The 17,215-nt window shown below is 41.7% G+C and overlaps 1 protein-coding gene and 1 pseudogene across 1 annotated transcript in view; one reads left to right on the forward strand and one right to left on the reverse strand.

Moving 5' to 3' along the window:
- Positions 1 to 1,654: 1,654 nt before the first annotated feature.
- On the reverse strand, positions 1,655 to 3,459 carry LOC129035300 (BCL2/adenovirus E1B 19 kDa protein-interacting protein 3-like; annotated as a pseudogene).
- Positions 3,460 to 5,385: 1,926 nt separating this feature from the next.
- The window catches only part of LOC129035574 (zinc finger protein 595), a 38,648-nt gene continuing 26,818 nt past the window's right edge, over positions 5,386 to 17,215 (forward strand). The window contains exons 1-3 of the mRNA XM_054486092.2: positions 5,386 to 5,581; positions 11,506 to 11,632; positions 12,135 to 12,230. Of these exons, the coding sequence (XP_054342067.1) occupies positions 5,579 to 5,581; positions 11,506 to 11,632; positions 12,135 to 12,230 (226 nt within the window). The 5' untranslated portion in view covers positions 5,386 to 5,578. The remainder of the gene's footprint in view (positions 5,582 to 11,505; positions 11,633 to 12,134; positions 12,231 to 17,215) is intronic.

The raw sequence follows: 17,215 nt of genomic DNA on the forward strand, positions 1-17,215 counted from the left end.
CTTCCAGGACTAAGTACCACCCTCAGGAATCCCATCACAGTGCCTTCTCTTCTAGTTTCTTGCCAAAAACCTACACAAGTGCCTATAGGTCTCCTAGTATAATTCTACCCTCAGACACTGAATCTGCAGTAGCAACCTGTTCTCTCCACCACCTGTTAATAATCTCAACTGTCTGCACGGACACAGGAATAATTCTGAGTATAGCACCTTCTAGACCATTATCTTTAACACAAATCAGTCTGTCCACCTACCTTCTACTGTCCCCCACTCATGGATTTTTGGTGGCTCCTTTCTGTTTTCTACATTTTTCCCCACAGTCTCTCTTTTATGTGTACACAGTGTGTCCAGGACCACCATTAGATACCTAAATCCAGTGTGTACTGAAATTCAGATGTCTGGAAGTTCAAGATCATGTCCATAATCCAGCTGTTGCTTTTCTTTAAAAAGCATTTAGCCTACATGTACATTTTTCTTTGCTTTTTTGAAATACACATACATATGTAAATTATTTTAACAGCTAAATAAACCTTAACTTTTTTTTTTTTTTTTTGAATCAGGATTCTCTTTATCTAGGACTTGAGAACCATTACTTTGTTTTTGCTTTTGATTTGGCAAAGGTTTTTTTTTTTTTTTTTTCCATTTTCAGTCTTTTAAAGTAGACACAGATTTGTTTAGAATAATAAAGCTCATTTTAAGATCACACAAAAGTTGAGCACAAAGCATAGGATTCAATTAAGCAATACAGAGTAATGAAGAGTAAAAGATACTAAGTTTCTCCAACAGAAAACTAATCATCCAAGGCGATTATATCAAAGGTGATAATATCTGGAGCCTAAAGTATTTAACACTGCAAAAGCAAGAACAGTTAGTGTATAAACTGAGCAGTGGAATTTTTAGCTATGCCTTGGTTTCTACTTATTAGTTAAGAAAAATTAGCATAGTTTTGTGTAGTCTTTAGTAGACAACATGCATCCATGTAAATTAAACAGTATTTTCTACAATTGTGTGAATATAAGGCCATAATATTTATTTTGAATAAACCTCTTAAACAGTAATTTTAATATTAATGTTATTAATTTGTTTGAAATATAAAGTATAACTTTATTTAACTTTATGTAACTATTATAAGTATTAATTTGTTTGAATTAAGTTTTCATAACTTTAATATAAGTATAATTTGTTTGAAATATAAAGTATTATAACTTTAAGTTTATATAACTATTATAAGTATTAATTTGTTTGAATTCAGTTTGTATAACTTTAATATAAGTATTAATTTGTTTGAAATATAAAGTATTATAAAATATTGTAATTAAGCTTACAGATAAGTTTAAAAATATATACATTATGACTAGTATACTAAAATTCTTTATATGTACACATTTATATTTAATACCCAAAGAAAATTTACTACCACATTGCTACAGTAGATATTAACCTGACATGCTTATTAATTGATCCTATAGGTATAATTATAGGTCAGCAAAATTTTACACTCTATTCTTTTATTTTACTAAATTAGGAATGCCACTATTCCCAGACAAATAAATGCAGGTGATGTGGCCACCCAGGAATCATAGTAGCTCTTCAGTAAGCTATCTTGCAATCTCTGATATAATTCTACTATGTGAATAGAGTGAATTCCAATTCTTCATCAAAAAGTGCTGGTGGAGGTTGTCAAGTGTGTTCCAGTATAGATTCCCAATCCAACGGCCGGCAGATGGGAGAGCAGCAGAGATGGAAATCCTGCTCAGAATAAGCCCTCTTTCTTCATAATACTTGTGTTTCTCATGCTGAAAGTAGCTGTGCACTTCTGGTGTTTAGAGAAGAACTTCTTTGGGAGAATATTTTCTGGTCAATTTGACCAATGTTATATGTAATCTGAATTTGTCTTTAAGATTCTTTCAACCTCTTTTCTTCTCTCAATACGGTTTTACTCAGACTGAGAGCTGTCTTTCTCTTCATTGCTTTGGGTATCTGTGTCTAAGCCCTATTAGTATCACATGGTGTCTGTGAGTGAGGGGGGCTGTCACTGTGAGAACTCCTGGAGCTACTCTATCTAGATCCATGCTATGTACCCAGCAATATTCTTTTTGTGTCACTATTATAAATAGAAACTGAGGCTGAAACATTGCTCCTGTTCCCCTTATTGCAAAAGTGCAATTCTACCCAGGAGCCCTGCAGGCTCTCCTCCTGCAGCTCAGGGACTCCGCTCTGTCATGTAAAATGTGGGGACCCCACTCTCCTCTAATGTAAAATGTGAGCTGCCAGCTGTGGGCTGTGCCTCAGTGGTAGATGGCAGGGTTTGGGAGAGGACACAGGCCACCAGGAGAGGGCAAGCAGAATTGCTGCAGCCCAGGGCTTAGGGAGTAGGGATCCATTGCTTTGAAATTTAAATAGCCGGCCAGGCGCGGTGGCTCATGCCTGTAATCCCAGCCCTTTGGGAGGCCGAGGCAGGCAGATCACGAGGTCAGGAGATCGAGACCATCCTGGCTGACACAGTGAAATCCCGTCTCTACTAAAAATACAAAAAAATTAGCCAGGTATGGTGGCGGGCACCTGTAGTCCCAGCTACTAGGGAGGCTGAGTCAGGAGAATGGCGTGAACCTGGGAGGCGGAGCTTGCAGTAAGCCGAGATCACACCACTGCACTCCAGCCTGGGCAACAGAGCAAGACTCTGTCTCAAAAAAAGAAATATAAATTGCCAAGATGATAGTACCCTACCTCACTCTTTCTGTACGAGATTGAGAGTGACTTAGAGCCACTTAGAGCTGAAGGTAAGCTAGGCTTACCTGCAACAGGCACCTGGCTCTAAGTTGCAAAACTGCCTCCTATCATGATGTTGGAAGCTTATTTTTTCTTTGCGTGTAACCAACCAGCATACACAGAAGGCCTCCCCAGTTACCAGGTGAGTTTAAGATGAACTACGTGTAACAAATGGTTTGTACAGAAGAGAGGCAGGAGAATGGTGTATGCAGGCAGAGAACTTAAGGCCAATTTGTGCTGACTTCCTAAAAGAAAAAAACACCAAGGTCTGGAGGCAGGAAACCTAAGGCTAATTAAGGCAAACTTCCAACAGCTAAACCAAAAGAAAAAATCCCATCTCCCCACACCTGAGCAGCAAAGGATCAAAGGCTACTGTCCCTACAACCCTCCCCTTTCTACCACTTCTCAGGTTGCAAGGGAAAGTGCCTTGGAGTGGCTGCAGGCCAAGCACAGGCATTCCTTCATCCGCATAGGGTGCCAATTCTCCTAAGCCTTTAGCCACGGACCAAATCCTTCATTCAGATCAGTGGTAGCTGATAGGGACCTCAAAAGGAGTACTTAAAACCCAGAAAACTTCGTAACTGGGTCCTTGAGCCACTCGCTCAAGCCCACACCCACCCTATTTCTTACCTTGAAACATTTCCGCTTTTGATGCTTCTTTCCTCTGTTTTGTTCCTTTGTTACTTTGTGCATTGTGTTCAATTCTTTGTTGCCAAAGACCTGGACAACTCACATTCACGGCCTTCGTTCTGGGAACAAAAGCGCAGGTGGATGTGGATGCATGTGATTGGTGCTTAAACTCACACACTGCCCCACACCAAAGGAGAAAAACACATAGTTAACAGCCTGTGTGTCCAAATTAGGTCCAGATTAGGTCCAAGGACAAAGAGTGAAACTCTAAGAAGATTGCCTTTAACCTTTTCCCTCCACTTCTAAACTCTGGAGGACAAGGCTGTGAAGAGATCTGAAGACATGGTGTTCTCTGCTCGTGTGGCCCCAACATTCTTTGTTTACTGTCTGATATTTGAAAGGAAGAGGAACCTTTGATAGAGGAGGCGGTCGGACGCTGGTTAAGCAGACAGAGAGAGAGGGTCTGGGGAGAGGAAAAATACCTGTGGGACCGCACCTGCACCACTCCTGTAGCTAGCAGGAAGAAATGTGGTTAAGAACTTCCTCTTATGCCAGGATGTTGCTCCAAAGGGACTGTCCCAACTTAGGCACAGGCGCAATAAATCAACCTAAATGTCCTTAACTTGACCCAGCTCATTATAAGGTCATTAACATGACATTAGCATTGCGGTTTTAGCTCTCCTCGTGTAAGTTTCGCTTAGGCACTCATGGGTAATAACCAAAATGGAGTCACTGTGGCCAATCCCAGGCATGCGCAGATGCAACACCCTTACTGAGGAACTTTACCCCTCCCATTGCGGCAGAACCCACAGAAGACATACTTGTTCTTGCCACATAAAAGACCCAGACCTCAGCCTCATTTCTGGCAACCTGCTTTCAGGTCCCCTCTTGTTTCTGAGAGCTTTCCTTTTGCTTAATAAATCCTACTCTGCCTTGCTCACTCTCTGGTATCCGTGTGCTTCATTGTTTTTGGTCGTGGCACAAGAGTCCCGACCTGGCTGAACCGAGCAGACCACCACACCTCCACCAAACCGCAACTGGGAAACCGTGGTCTTCACGTGGATACTCTCAGCTTGCAGCCCTTGCTCTCTCTAGGGGCACTGTCCCACCCACCCTTGAGCCTGAGGAGAAAAGTTGGTAGAGAGGCTGGTCCCTTACTTCCAGCAGAAAAGAGGTGTTCAGGCCCTCACTTCCCTGAGGGAAGGGAGCCCTCATGACTGCGCTCAATGTGGCAGCCATCTGCCATATGTAGCTACTGGGTACCTGGAATGTGACTGGTTTGAAGTAAAATGTGCTGCAAACATAAAATACAGAGTGAGTTTGGAAGAATTAGATCAGAAATACATAAAATACACAGTGAGTTTAGAAGAACTAGATCAGAAATAAACTTTATTTCTAATTATATATCAATCACATATTAAAACAATATTTTGATACAATGGGTTAAAAATTATTACAAACAACTTCACTCTTTAAATACTATTTTTGACGTGGCTAATAAAAAACGGAAAATTCACAAATTAACATTTTATTTTTTAGAGGATTGCTTCCCTCTTAAAATCTCAGGTGTCCTACTCAAAAGACTAGCGGCCAGAAGGGTTATGAAACCTAAAATATTAAAATAATTGTCATTATATCACTTCCATTTGTGAAAAAGTGTGTGTCTGTGCATGCATGTGTGCATGCGTGTGTGTGTGCGTGTCTGTGTGTGCGCGCGTGTGTGTGTACGTCTGTGTGTGCGTGCGTGTATTTTACAAGTGGACATAACCTTACACACAACAAGGTTAAAAAAAAGACCCCTGCGCTGCGTCAGGCCAAGCCCGGAGAGAGAGCCCTGCCTGAAAAGGCCTGGAGGCCCCAGCCTGTCACTCTTGCCTCATCAGTGGAGTGTATGGTTGCAAATTCTGTTACTCAAGGCCCGAGGGCGGGGATTGGAGTATTATCCAATCAGAGTGTAGGAGTGAGAACTGCCCAATCAGGCCCGCAGACAGAGAGGAGGGGTTGGCTTCCGGGATCTGGCGCGGCCTTTTCCTCTGGTTCCTGTGAGGGTTTGGTTTCGGGCTTCAGCTCTCTGCGTTCTGGGCTCGGTGATTCAGCCACCGCTTCTGCCTCCCGTTGCTCTGTGACCTGAGGGCGTTGGGCGATTTGTAGCTAAGACTCCCGGATACCCTGAAGTCGGGAAATGGTGAGTGTGCCGGGCAGGGCGTCCCGAGGTTGGGGAGGCCTCATCGGAACCGGCGGGAAATGGCGGCGGCGGGACCCAGTCTGCGAACGGAGTCCCCAGTGCCGCCTCTCAGGCCTCACTCCCCTCCGGTGAGGGACCGGGCTCCTGTCGGTCCCTGCACGGCGGCTCTGGCCCAGCCTGCAGCCCTCCTTGTGCAGTTCTGCGCCCGCAGCCCCGCACCTTCCCTGGGCTGTGGGGTGAGGAGGAGCTCATCTGGAAGACGCCGGCGCCCGCGTGCGAGGTGTCCGCGTAGGAGGAGCTGTGGTCCGGGGGTCCGGTCCCTACTTTACCCGGTTCGGAATGAGATCGAGGCCCCATGGAAAGAAAGTTCATGTGAGCAAACAGGGTCTCATTAATGGGACAGCGCCGGCCGTGGCTCGTGGTTTGGGGACTGCCGGCGGGTCTTGAAAGAAAGGCTTTTGTGAGGTGTGTGAGGAAGCGAAGCAAATCACCCGCCCGCTCCAACTTTCCCACCAGTCCCTTTGCCCTGTGCACCTCCTCCGCGTGGCTGTTCCTGAGTGGCACCTTTTAGAATGCGCTGGTGTCGGTGCGCACGGCGCTTTTCTTTGTTGTGTGAGTGGTTCTGCCACATTACTGAACTTGAGGAGGGTGTGGGCGCCCCTGGTTTGTAGACAGGTGTTCAGAAATGAAGATGGGTGTCCAGAGGCAGGGACTGGCGTCTGCAGCAGGGGCAGTTGTGAAAAGAGCGCTGAGCTTGTGGGGTCTGCGCTGACTCTGGGTGGTGTCGTTAGTGAGTTGCTGGACAGCTCATTGGGGTTGAAGCATTGACTGGTGTTGCGGAAACTCCGCACGTTTTGTGTCAGAAGAAAGACGTGGCTGAGCCTGGGCTGGAGAAAGATGCCTGGTGTCTGCGGGAGGCGCGGCCGGGTTCTGCACATGTGCTGTCCCGCTGGGCACTGTCCTGTTCCTCCAGGTCTCCTTCCGGGGAGAGAGGGGACCCAGAAAAAAGGGGAAAGGAGTTCCGAGAAATCCCTTCCCTGCACCCTGCAGCCAGCCCCCACCCAATGCTAGCCCACTCCTGAGCACGCCCACCGGGCATTCGCGTTGCCCCACTCTTCCCAGTACAGGATTCCACCTCAGGAATTGTGCCCATGGCAGCTTTGCGCGTAGCGTTTTCTGCCAAAAACACACGCAGTACCCAGAAGTCTCCTGGCTCATCTCAACCGCAGACACTGGATCTATAGCAGGAACCTGCTTCCTTCACCCACCCAGGCTTCTGGACCACCTGATCCTAATCTCTTCTGTCTTTGTAGACATGGAATCAGAGCGTATCCCTGCCTCGGCCTGTACCTGTAGCACAAACCAGTGCTTTAGTCAGTCCTGCCCTGCTCCCGCTCATGGCTTTTTTTTTTTTTTTTTTTTGAGATGGAGTCTTGCTCTGTTGCCCAGGCTGGAGTGCAGTGGCATGATCTCGGCTTACTGCAAGCTCCGCCTCCCAGGTTCACTCCATTCTCCTAACTCGGCCTCCCGAGTAGCTGGGATTACAGGCGCCCGCCACCATGCCTGGCTAATTATTTTTTGTATTTTTAGTAGAGATGGGGTTTCCCCGTGTTAGCCAGGATGGTCTGGATCTCCTGACCTCGAGCCCGCCCGCCTCCCGCCTCAGCCTCCCAAAGGGCTGGGATTACAGGCGTGAGCCACCGCGCCCGGCCTCCCACCCATGGCTGTTGATAGCTCCTTTCTCTCTTCTGCTTTTTCTTTCCCCACAGATTCTCTTTTCTGTGCACACGGTGTGCCCAAGTCCATCCCTCAGATGCCTATGAGAATTCAGACGTTAGTGAGTTCAAGACCAGACCTTTTGGCCTGGCTGCTGTAGGAGCAAACACAAATTAGAAGAGGCTTAATGCTTTCTCTTTAGAACGAGGGAAGAATTTTTGCTCTTCTCCCTTAAAGCATTTAGTTTGAGAACTTTTATATTTAAATATTTTCTCTGCTTCTTTAAAATAAATGTAAATCATTTTTATCAGTTAAATAGATCATTGGTCTTTTTTGGCTCAAAATTGTCTTCATCTGCGACCTGGGAACTATTGCTTTGAAATGTAAATAGCAAGAATATACACCCTCTTTCACAGTTTCTGTAGGGGACTAGGAGGCTGCCTTCAGCAGGTACCTAGCTCCACATTGCAAATCTACATCCTGTCATGAAGATGTGGATGTTTATTTCTTCTTTAATGATTAGAAAAAATTAGAAAACCCAGATGACCTCTCACATTACAAGATGAAATTATAATAAATTGTGTATGACAAATGGTGCTTTCAAGGCTTCTACTTGAGAACTAATTATGGTGACTTTCTGCGTTGGCGTTTTCTTAGATTGCTTGTGATGCACATCACATTTTGGTTTAATTATACAACAAAACATTTTCTTGCAGTTCTGTTATTGTGGAGACTTTTTTAGGATTGCAGATGATTTTGCTTTTAGTTATATTTTCCACACACTGTCCAGAATTACCAGATGTTATACACAAAATGTCGAGCAGACTTCACTTGAGAAAACATTCTTTCTCAGGATTCCAGTCACAACCTACAATTGTGCGGCAAAGTGCAGCAAAGTATTTCCCAAATCTGCAAACAGAGTGATCTCTCTCTTGGGATCTACAGTCCTTTCTAGAGCAGTTAAATTTCTACAAAAATAACTTTTCAGGACAGCAGTCAGTTATTTCACTGCCTTCAGTGCTCCTGGCATCTTCCGCCCTGACACTGATTTCAGAGATTTGGGGCCCATAAACCTAACCAGATTCACACATACGCATCGATTAAACCTGAGAAATTCTGCTCCCTCCCACCTCCCCTTGCCCATATGCCCACAAATGTGCATAGCTCACCAGCCCTCCAAGACCTAAATGTGAAGTTCCAAATTCTGAGTTTATGTCCTGAGATTTGATAAGAGAACTTCTGTCTGAGAAATACAAGTTTTTAAATTTATCAGACCCAGAGATGTGTTAAAATGAGACCACACTCACATACTGTTCTCCTCCTTGAACTATTTGTCTTTTGAAATTGCTTGCTATTGCCACAAGTGGCTGTAAATTAACCTAATAATGCCACACTGGACACTATGACCCATACCCTATAGCTTAACTATGTATATGGCCAATCACTAACCAGTGTTACTTCTATAAACCAGTAAGAATTTCTGACACCTTTCTATCAATCTCCTCTCTGACTTTCTTTTTGCCTTTAAAAATATGCTTGTAACTGCTTCTAATTGGAGTGTTTATTCAGGGTAACTTTATACTCCAGGATTGCAGTCTTCAAGCTTTGGCTCAAATAAACTCTCTACTTATGTTTACCCCAGGTTTTCCCCTTTAGTTCAAAATATTCTTTAGAATATGTTGAAGGAGGCTTCATGAGAAGGTCTTTCCTCTGATTTTACTCTGCTTCCTGTAACTCAAGAATGCAGCACACATTGATCTCACCTAGAATCTGCACATAAAAGCTGGCCTCTGCCCAGGATTCACAAGACAGGGCCAGACTTTGGGTTGAAGAGATACAGAAAAGTCACAGAAGGTGTTTTCTGCATCATGAGAGGTCAACATAGATATAAGCCCCACTTTCAGAGTGGAGCCCTTTGAGTTTTCCAGATCTTTTCCAGTGACCTGCTACAGCTGAGTAAGAGGCTTCTGGTGTGAACACAATCCTGTGGCAGAATCTGTAAGTGTAAACAAGCACCTTAACAGTGGGAAGTCAAGGCCACTAAATATCCAGAGCCATAATGCCACCTATGCCTCCGTGTGTTACTGGAGTACAGTACTTTTGTCCTTCCCCTACCTCAGAGTTAGCTGATCAGGGACAGGGGATATCACATGTGGATGCAGGATCTGCAGCTCCATCAGGGCAGTTCCATTTTCTGTTTGCACCCCACAAAGTCAGCCTGAGTCTCCTGCCTGGATCACTATGGGGGCATCAGCCCAGGGTCACTGGGGACACTCTCAGCAGCATCAGTGAGTATTTGAGACATTTGAGGATGTCCTGTGCAGACTGGGGTCAGTGTTTCATATGGTCATTAGAAAAAGAGATGAAACAGTCATGGTCCCTACCATCAAGGAACTTGCATTCTAGAGCACATGAATAAATGATTGAATTCAGCATCATGTATTCAGTACAAAGATGAAAACTGTACGGAGACGTAAGCTTCGTTTGGGTTATTTCCCTTTTATTGTTTTGTGAGTTTTGATGCCACCACCTGCATGACTGTTTATGGACAGAAGAGAAGTCATTATTTGTATTGTTTTTGCCTTGCTAAGAATAAATATTTAGCTTCAAATATAATTGGTCTGGAAAAACAAAAGGGTTTTGGTTAAATTCCTTGTTATTGTATGTTATAGATGGGGAAGTGGCAAAATAGATAAAAATTACTCAAACTCTGGGAATCAAATTTCTCTTGGGCAGGCTTAGAAAAGACAAAACTGAAACTACTTAGTGGCCTAGAGAGCGGAAGCCTAGGGCCCATTTTCTGTCCTAACTTTGGCCAGATCCACCCTCTACTGAACCTTGTCCAGTTCTGACCCCACACTGAAATACCTCACAGAACTGCTTAGAGGAGATCAGAGTTTGGAGTAGGTATTCGTACTGCCTCTCCAGAGCTGGTGCTCCCAAATTTCCTGAAACACAAAAGCCGATAAACGGAGAAAAGCGATGTACTTTGAATTTAATGTACTTAAATTATTTTATGTAAAATTAAAACCAGTATTTCTAGAGACATCCCATCCAGCAACCTGTTCTCCATCTTTGCAGTTTCAGTGGATTTTTCACAAGTCTCAAAGTAACTATAAACACAAAAATAAAAAATTCCTGAATTGTACTTAAAACTTTCTTCTGTGTCTCTCCCATTTATCTACATTGAGCTATTATTCTATACATTTCTTAAAAATCAATGATAGGAAAACAGAAGAAAAAATAGAAATGCTTGGCCCTGCATTTAAATCCTGGGAAGTATCACACACTTTGTACACACCTCCCAGGATGCTGTAAGAATTAACACGTATAATGTGAGCTTCCCAGCACTGTGCTCTGTGACATACTCCTGAGCACATAGTACATGCTCCACAAATATCGCATTAATGCATGTGGATGTGCTGGTTTTCAAATGCAGACTTACTCAGACATTGCCACCATCTCCAGCCTCTGTAACCTTTAAAGAGCTTGCAGATAATGCCACGTTTCAGGATGTTGATTGCTGGTCTTGTCTTCAGAGGAAAAGTATTTGTGTTGTGATAAGGGTGTTGGGGTAAGGGACTCTGCGTGCTGTGTCTGCTTTCTCTAGCTGAGTGGTACTATAACGGGTCTAGGAGGAGCATCTGCATTAATGGGAGACTTGCTGTAAAAAGCTAATTCATGGACCCTTTTCAAACCTGCAGAATTTTGTTACTTACAGTGAGGCCTAGAATACCAAATTTATGTGCACATTGAAGCTTCAGAGGCAATGTTTAGCTGAGTGACTCTCAGCCCAGTCTTCCAGTAGGATCACATGGCAGTTTGAAGAGAAACAGTCACCTGTTCCCTCCCCACAGATCCTGTTAAGTTTCTTGTGTGACATTACAGTGAGGCCAGGGTCAAGCATGAGGGCTTCCAGTTACTTTAATGAGACGTGAGTTCACCCTTTGTTCAAGGAGGTCACAGGACCTGCTTTGCTTGGTTTTGGTAGGGACAGGTCAGTGTAGCTCATATTTCCAATGCAGCAACAAAAATTGCTGGCATGCCCTCCTTTTTCTTCAGAATTATAGAATGCTTTAGATAACATTACTGTGTTAAAAGTTATTTTATCAGATAATTCCAGTCAGCCCCATAAGTCACAACTAGTTCTCTTATTTCACTTGTAGTCAAATTAAGAACTCTGTCACATGATAAATATGTGTTTTCAGGAACTCTTAACATTCAGGGATGTGGCCATAGAATTCTCCCCTGAAGAGTGGAAATGTCTGGACCCTGCCCAGCAGAATTTGTATAGAGATGTGATGTTGGAGAACTACAAGAACCTGGTCTCCCTGGGTGAGGATAACTTCAGTACATAATTCCTAATACTTCCTCAGAGTTTCATTTTCTTTCTTTATAGAATGTCTCTTGGGTGATTCTGCTTTGCATTAATTAATTTCAGTTCCTTTCTACAAGAAAAAAATTGGGATTTGCTGGTGTAAAAAGAAAATCTTTAGGATGTTTCATCATTGCATAAACCATCTCTTTTCTTGAGCTAATTCATGTCTTTCACTCTAGGATAGTAGTAATTCTAGAAATTCAGTGATGTAAAATATTGTTTTCCACATCTTAAAATCTAATTTGCACCACTTATTTTTGATTCAGTAGTACTGGGTAGTGGAACTTAGAACCCACAGATTTAAAATATTTCAGTATTCTAAAGATTCTGTCAGGAAACAATTTTTGGATTAATTTTCTAGAGTCTTCCATAATTTCTTTATTCTACTTAGCATAGTAATAGATTGGTCATTGGAGTATCCCCAGCAATAGTCATGTTAATTTTTTTTTAATAAAACAGGTTTTGTGATCTCTAACCCAGACCTGGTCACCTGTCTGGAGCAAATAAAAGAGCCCTGCGATTTGAAGATACATGAGACAGCAGCCAAACCCCCAGGTAGGTGAGACTGAATGAAGGAGAGGACACAGGCTAGGAGGCCCGAGGTCAGGAAGGAAGCCAGGCCTTCAAATGTAGTTTGGGAAACTGCGCCAATAAAAATAATTTCTGAAAGGGCTGCATTTTTTCTCTTATTCACAAATAGGGTCATCTTCTGTCCTATGCTCTTAAATCTTCTAAGATTTTCCTTTTTTTCTTCAGTGATCTCCATTCAAGTTTACAGGGAGAGCCAATGTCCACTTCATCGCTTATAACGGGCTGCATAATCTGACTGCTGTTCCATTGCTTTTAGAGACATAGGAGTATTTGTATTATTGAGGACCTCTATGTTAAAATATTTTTTCAAATATTATTTTCGCATCATGCCTACAATACGTAAGGTGAGTAGTGGACATAATGGGATTTGGTTTAGAAATCTTAGGAACACCAAGGACAGATGTTGCATCTTTTCTGCTTAGTGATTTTTAATCCTGTAGAGGTTGCAAATTTAATTCTACAAAAACTCTTACTCAGCAATTTTATCAGAACAATAAGCATTTTTCCAAACGTGAAAAAATATGTTATTTTACTTCAAAATGTTATTTTGTATAAACTGAAATTTGTAATTTAAACTCTATATATTCAAATTTTCAAATTATAGTATAGTTTAAAGCACAGGTTTTCAAACTCTTGGCTTCCCTGGGCCACATTGGAAGAAGATTTGTCTTGGGCCACACTTACAATTATAAAATACACAAACAATAATGATAGCTGATGAGCTAAGAAACAAGAAATAGGTTTGTGAATAATTTATGTTATACCCATCACCACAGATAAGCAAAAACGTCCTCACACTCAAAGGATTGGATACCACTGGTTTAAAGTATCTACTCACCTTCTAGATTTCTTTCTTTTTTTCTTTTTTTTTTTTTTGAGACGGAGTCTTGCTCTGTCACCAAGGCTGGAGTGCAGTGGCGTGACCTCGGCTCACTGCAACCTCTGCCGCCCTGCAACCTCCACCTCCTGGGTTCAAATGGTTCTTCTGCCTCAGCCTCCTGAGTAGCTGGGATGACAGGTGCCCGCCACAGGGTTTCACCATGTTGGCCAGGCAGGTTTTGAACTCCTGACCTCAAGTGATCTGCCAACCTCTGCCTTCCAAAGTGCTAGAATTACAGGCCTGAGCCACCGTGCCTGGCCCGCCTTCTAGATTTCTTAAATGCACTATGTCATTAACTAGCTTAGAACATTCCTAAGTGTATATTAAGCTCTCAATTGTTACCTTATTTCTTGATAAACTATTATCTTATAATTTTGTCTTATTTAGTAGGAAGCCTACTGGGATTCTGTCATTGAGCTATAATCCATCTATATGTAGAACTGTGTGTCACACACACATACACATACCTATAGGAAATTCTCGCTTAACATCGTTGATAGGTTCTTGGAAACTGTAAGTAAAGCAACATATTGTTTAAGAAAACTAATTTTACTAGAGTTTAATCAATAAAAACAAGTTATATTTGAATGGCATATAGCAACATTGTTTCATTTAAAGATGCAGTTTTCAAGAATCTATTTTGAATGTTAAATGAGGACTTAGCATACATCTGTGTTTGTGTGATACGGATTTTTCTGATAAAATTAACTATATTTAATTTGTACAATGTAATGATTTTATATGCATATACATTTTGAAACAAAATGTCAAGTTGATGAACACATTTATTACCTCACATAGATAACCATTTTTTTTTGTCATAAGAACACTTGAGGTCTACTGTTGTAGCAAATTGTAAGCATACTTTATAGTATTACTATAAAGACAATGCTATTTTGCTAATCTAATGCTAATGTACATTAGCTTTCTCAGACTTACTCAACTTACAACTAATAATTTGTACTCTTTGAACAGCATCTCCTCATATTCCCACCCTCAAGCACTAACAACCACCATTCTACTCTCTGTTCCTATGAGTTTACATTTTTAGATTCCTCATCTAACTGAGAACATGCAGTTTCTTTGTGTTTGGCTTATTTCACTTAGTGTAATGTCTTCAAGGTCTATGGGTGTTGTAAATGGCTAGATTTCCTTCTCTTTTATGGCTGAATAGTATTCTACTGTGTGTGTGTATATATAAATTTTTTTGGCTATTTTAAACAAAACTAAAATGAACACGGGGCTGAAGATATTTCTTTGCGGTACTAATTTTATTTCCTTTGGTAGTATTCCCAGAGGTGGTATTGCTGAATTATGTGATACTTCCATTTTTATTTTTTACTGATTTTTATGATGACTTTTATCAATTTATATCTCACTAATGGCATACAGGATTTCCCTTGTATGTATGTCTTCTTTGTGGGAAAAACAAAACAAAACTAACCTTTTGCCTATTTTTGAATAGGTTATCTTTATTATTGTTTTACTTTGAATTGCAGAAGTTTCTTACACATTTTGGATATTAACTATCAGATATATGGCTTGCAAATATTTTTCTGTTTTGTAGGATTTTTTAAAATTTTGGTTTTATCCTTTACTGTACAGAAGCTGTACACTTTGATGCAGCCCCACACTCTTGTATTTTCTTCTGTTGCTGTGCTTTTGATGACATACCAAATTGCCAAGACCAATATCAACAAGGTTTTTCCATATGTTTTATTCAGGAGTTTTAAGCTTTTATGTTAATTTTGGGGTATGGTATAAGAAAATTTTATTTATGATGTAGTCTAATTTTATTCTTTTGCTTGTGGATATCCAGTTTTTCTGGTACCGTGTATTGACAAGACTATACTTTCTGCATTGTATATTCTTGGTGGCCTTTTCAAAGATTAGTTGACCTTGTATGCATGGATATGTTTCTGGGCTCCCTATTCTGTTGCATTGGTTTTTGTATCTGTTTTTATGCACATACTATACTCTTTTGATTACTATGACCTTTATGTACAGTTTGAAATTAGAAAGTATGATGTCCTCAGCTTTGTTCTTTCTCAGGATAGCTCAGGTTATTTTATTTAAGATTACACTTAAATTTTACAATTGTGTTTTCTATTACTGTGAAAAATGCCACTAAAATTTTGATAGGGATCACATTGAATCTACAGATCACTTTGGATAATATTCCTTGACAGTATTAGTTATCCTAATGGAATATGTTTTCATTTATTTCTACCTACTTCAAATTTCTGTCATCAATATCTTAACTGTGTTAGTGTATAAATTTTTATCTCATCCTTTACATTTTTAAATTTATTTTATGAGACAGAGTCTCACTCTGTTCCCTAGGCTGGAGTACAGTGGCACAATCTCAGCTCACTGCAACCCCCGCCTCTTAGGTTCAAGCGATTCTCCTGCCTCAGCCTCCCGAGTAGCTGGGATTACAGGCGTGCACCACCACACCCGGCTAATTGTTTTATATTTTTAGTGGAGATGGGGTTTTGTGACCCAGCAGCACCGTTGTGACCCAGCTACGACTTTTCTTCTCAGCAACCTCAGAGGTAATCTTATAAGCCTGGGGACCCAATAAAAGGAGATCTTTACTTGCCAAAGATAGTTTATTTTTAGTGGAGATGGGGTTTTGCCATAGTTTATAGAAACTGTTAAGAGTTGTTAGATCCTTCAAATGTACAGACATGGGGCTGTTTCAGGGACCAAAGCTGAGGCCAAGATCCACAAGCATGCCTCCAGGGCCACAGCTTGTACCTTAACATATTACTGAAAGTTTGTATCAGAACAATTATACAAGGAAAATAACAAAGCTTTCCAGCTTGGAATAAAAGTAAAAATGTTACTGTTTGTAGATAATATAATTATGTGTATATACAAAACCCTAGAGTAAAATAACAAAAACTGAACTAATAAATGCATTCATTAAGGTATCAGGATACATGACCAACATAAAAATACTTGTGGGGTTTTTTTGTTTGTTTGAGATAGGGTCTCACTGTGTTGACCAGGCTCATCTCAAACTCCTGTGCTCAAGTGATCCACCTTCCTTGGCCTCTAGCCTCTGAAAGTGTGCAGGGATTACAGAAATGAGGCACTGCACCTGACCCTACATACAAATATTTGTTGCATTTCCATATAGTAACAACAAACTTTCCAAAAAAAGAGAAAGTTTCCAATTGCAATAGTATAAAAATAAGAAACTTAATCAAAATAAATGTAAAGTGGCAGAGCGTAGTGGCTCACACCTGTAATGACAGCACATTGGGATGCCAAGGTGGGGAGATCACTTGAGGCCAGGAGTTCCAGACCAGCCTGGCCACTGGGTCACAAGGGTGCTGCTGGGTCTGTTGTTTAAATGGCATATAGCAGTATTGTTTCATTTAAAGATGCAGTTTTCAAGAACCTATTTTGAACATTAAGTGAGGACTTACCATACATCTGTGTTTGAGTGATATAGGGTCTGCCTTTGATGATTGTATTACCAGAGATTTGGATAGTCATGGATTCTTTCTGGGCCATGGAAAGATTAAATATCCTTGAGGACATGAATCTATATGGCAGGCAGTAGGGTAGGGTTTTGAAGTTTGTCTGCATATGATGGCCCAAATACCATGTGTATGAATGGGATTGGCTTCTACTAACTACCTGGGAACAGGTTTCACAAGTCTCCATGTGGGTCCCTGAGTGTGTACGACTGGCCATGGACTGTGGCTGTGAGAGCTAGAACTGAGTCACAGGGCTGCTTCAGGGAGCACAGCTGAGGCCAAGATCTGCAGGCCTGCTTCCAGGGCCATGGCTGGGTGTGTTTCCCTGCAGGTCACTTGATGGGAAGGACCACTTTTGGACCATAACTGAAGGAGTTTGAGAGAGGTTGCAGAACTGCTTCGTAATCTTCAGTAAGACCAAGCTCGGTGCCCCATTTCCTTGACTGTAGCCATGTCTGTGGGCCCTTGAGTTGGCCACCTGGGTGAGGGCCTGCTTTTGCCAAATAAGCCTTTTTGATCTTTGGCACCGCTGAGGTTTCACAACCCTAACCATAGGCAAGCACCTTTCTACTTCCGTT

Source organism: Pongo pygmaeus, chromosome 3 (assembly GCF_028885625.2).
Source record: "Pongo pygmaeus isolate AG05252 chromosome 3, NHGRI_mPonPyg2-v2.0_pri, whole genome shotgun sequence".
Lineage (NCBI taxonomy): Eukaryota > Metazoa > Chordata > Mammalia > Primates > Hominidae > Pongo > Pongo pygmaeus.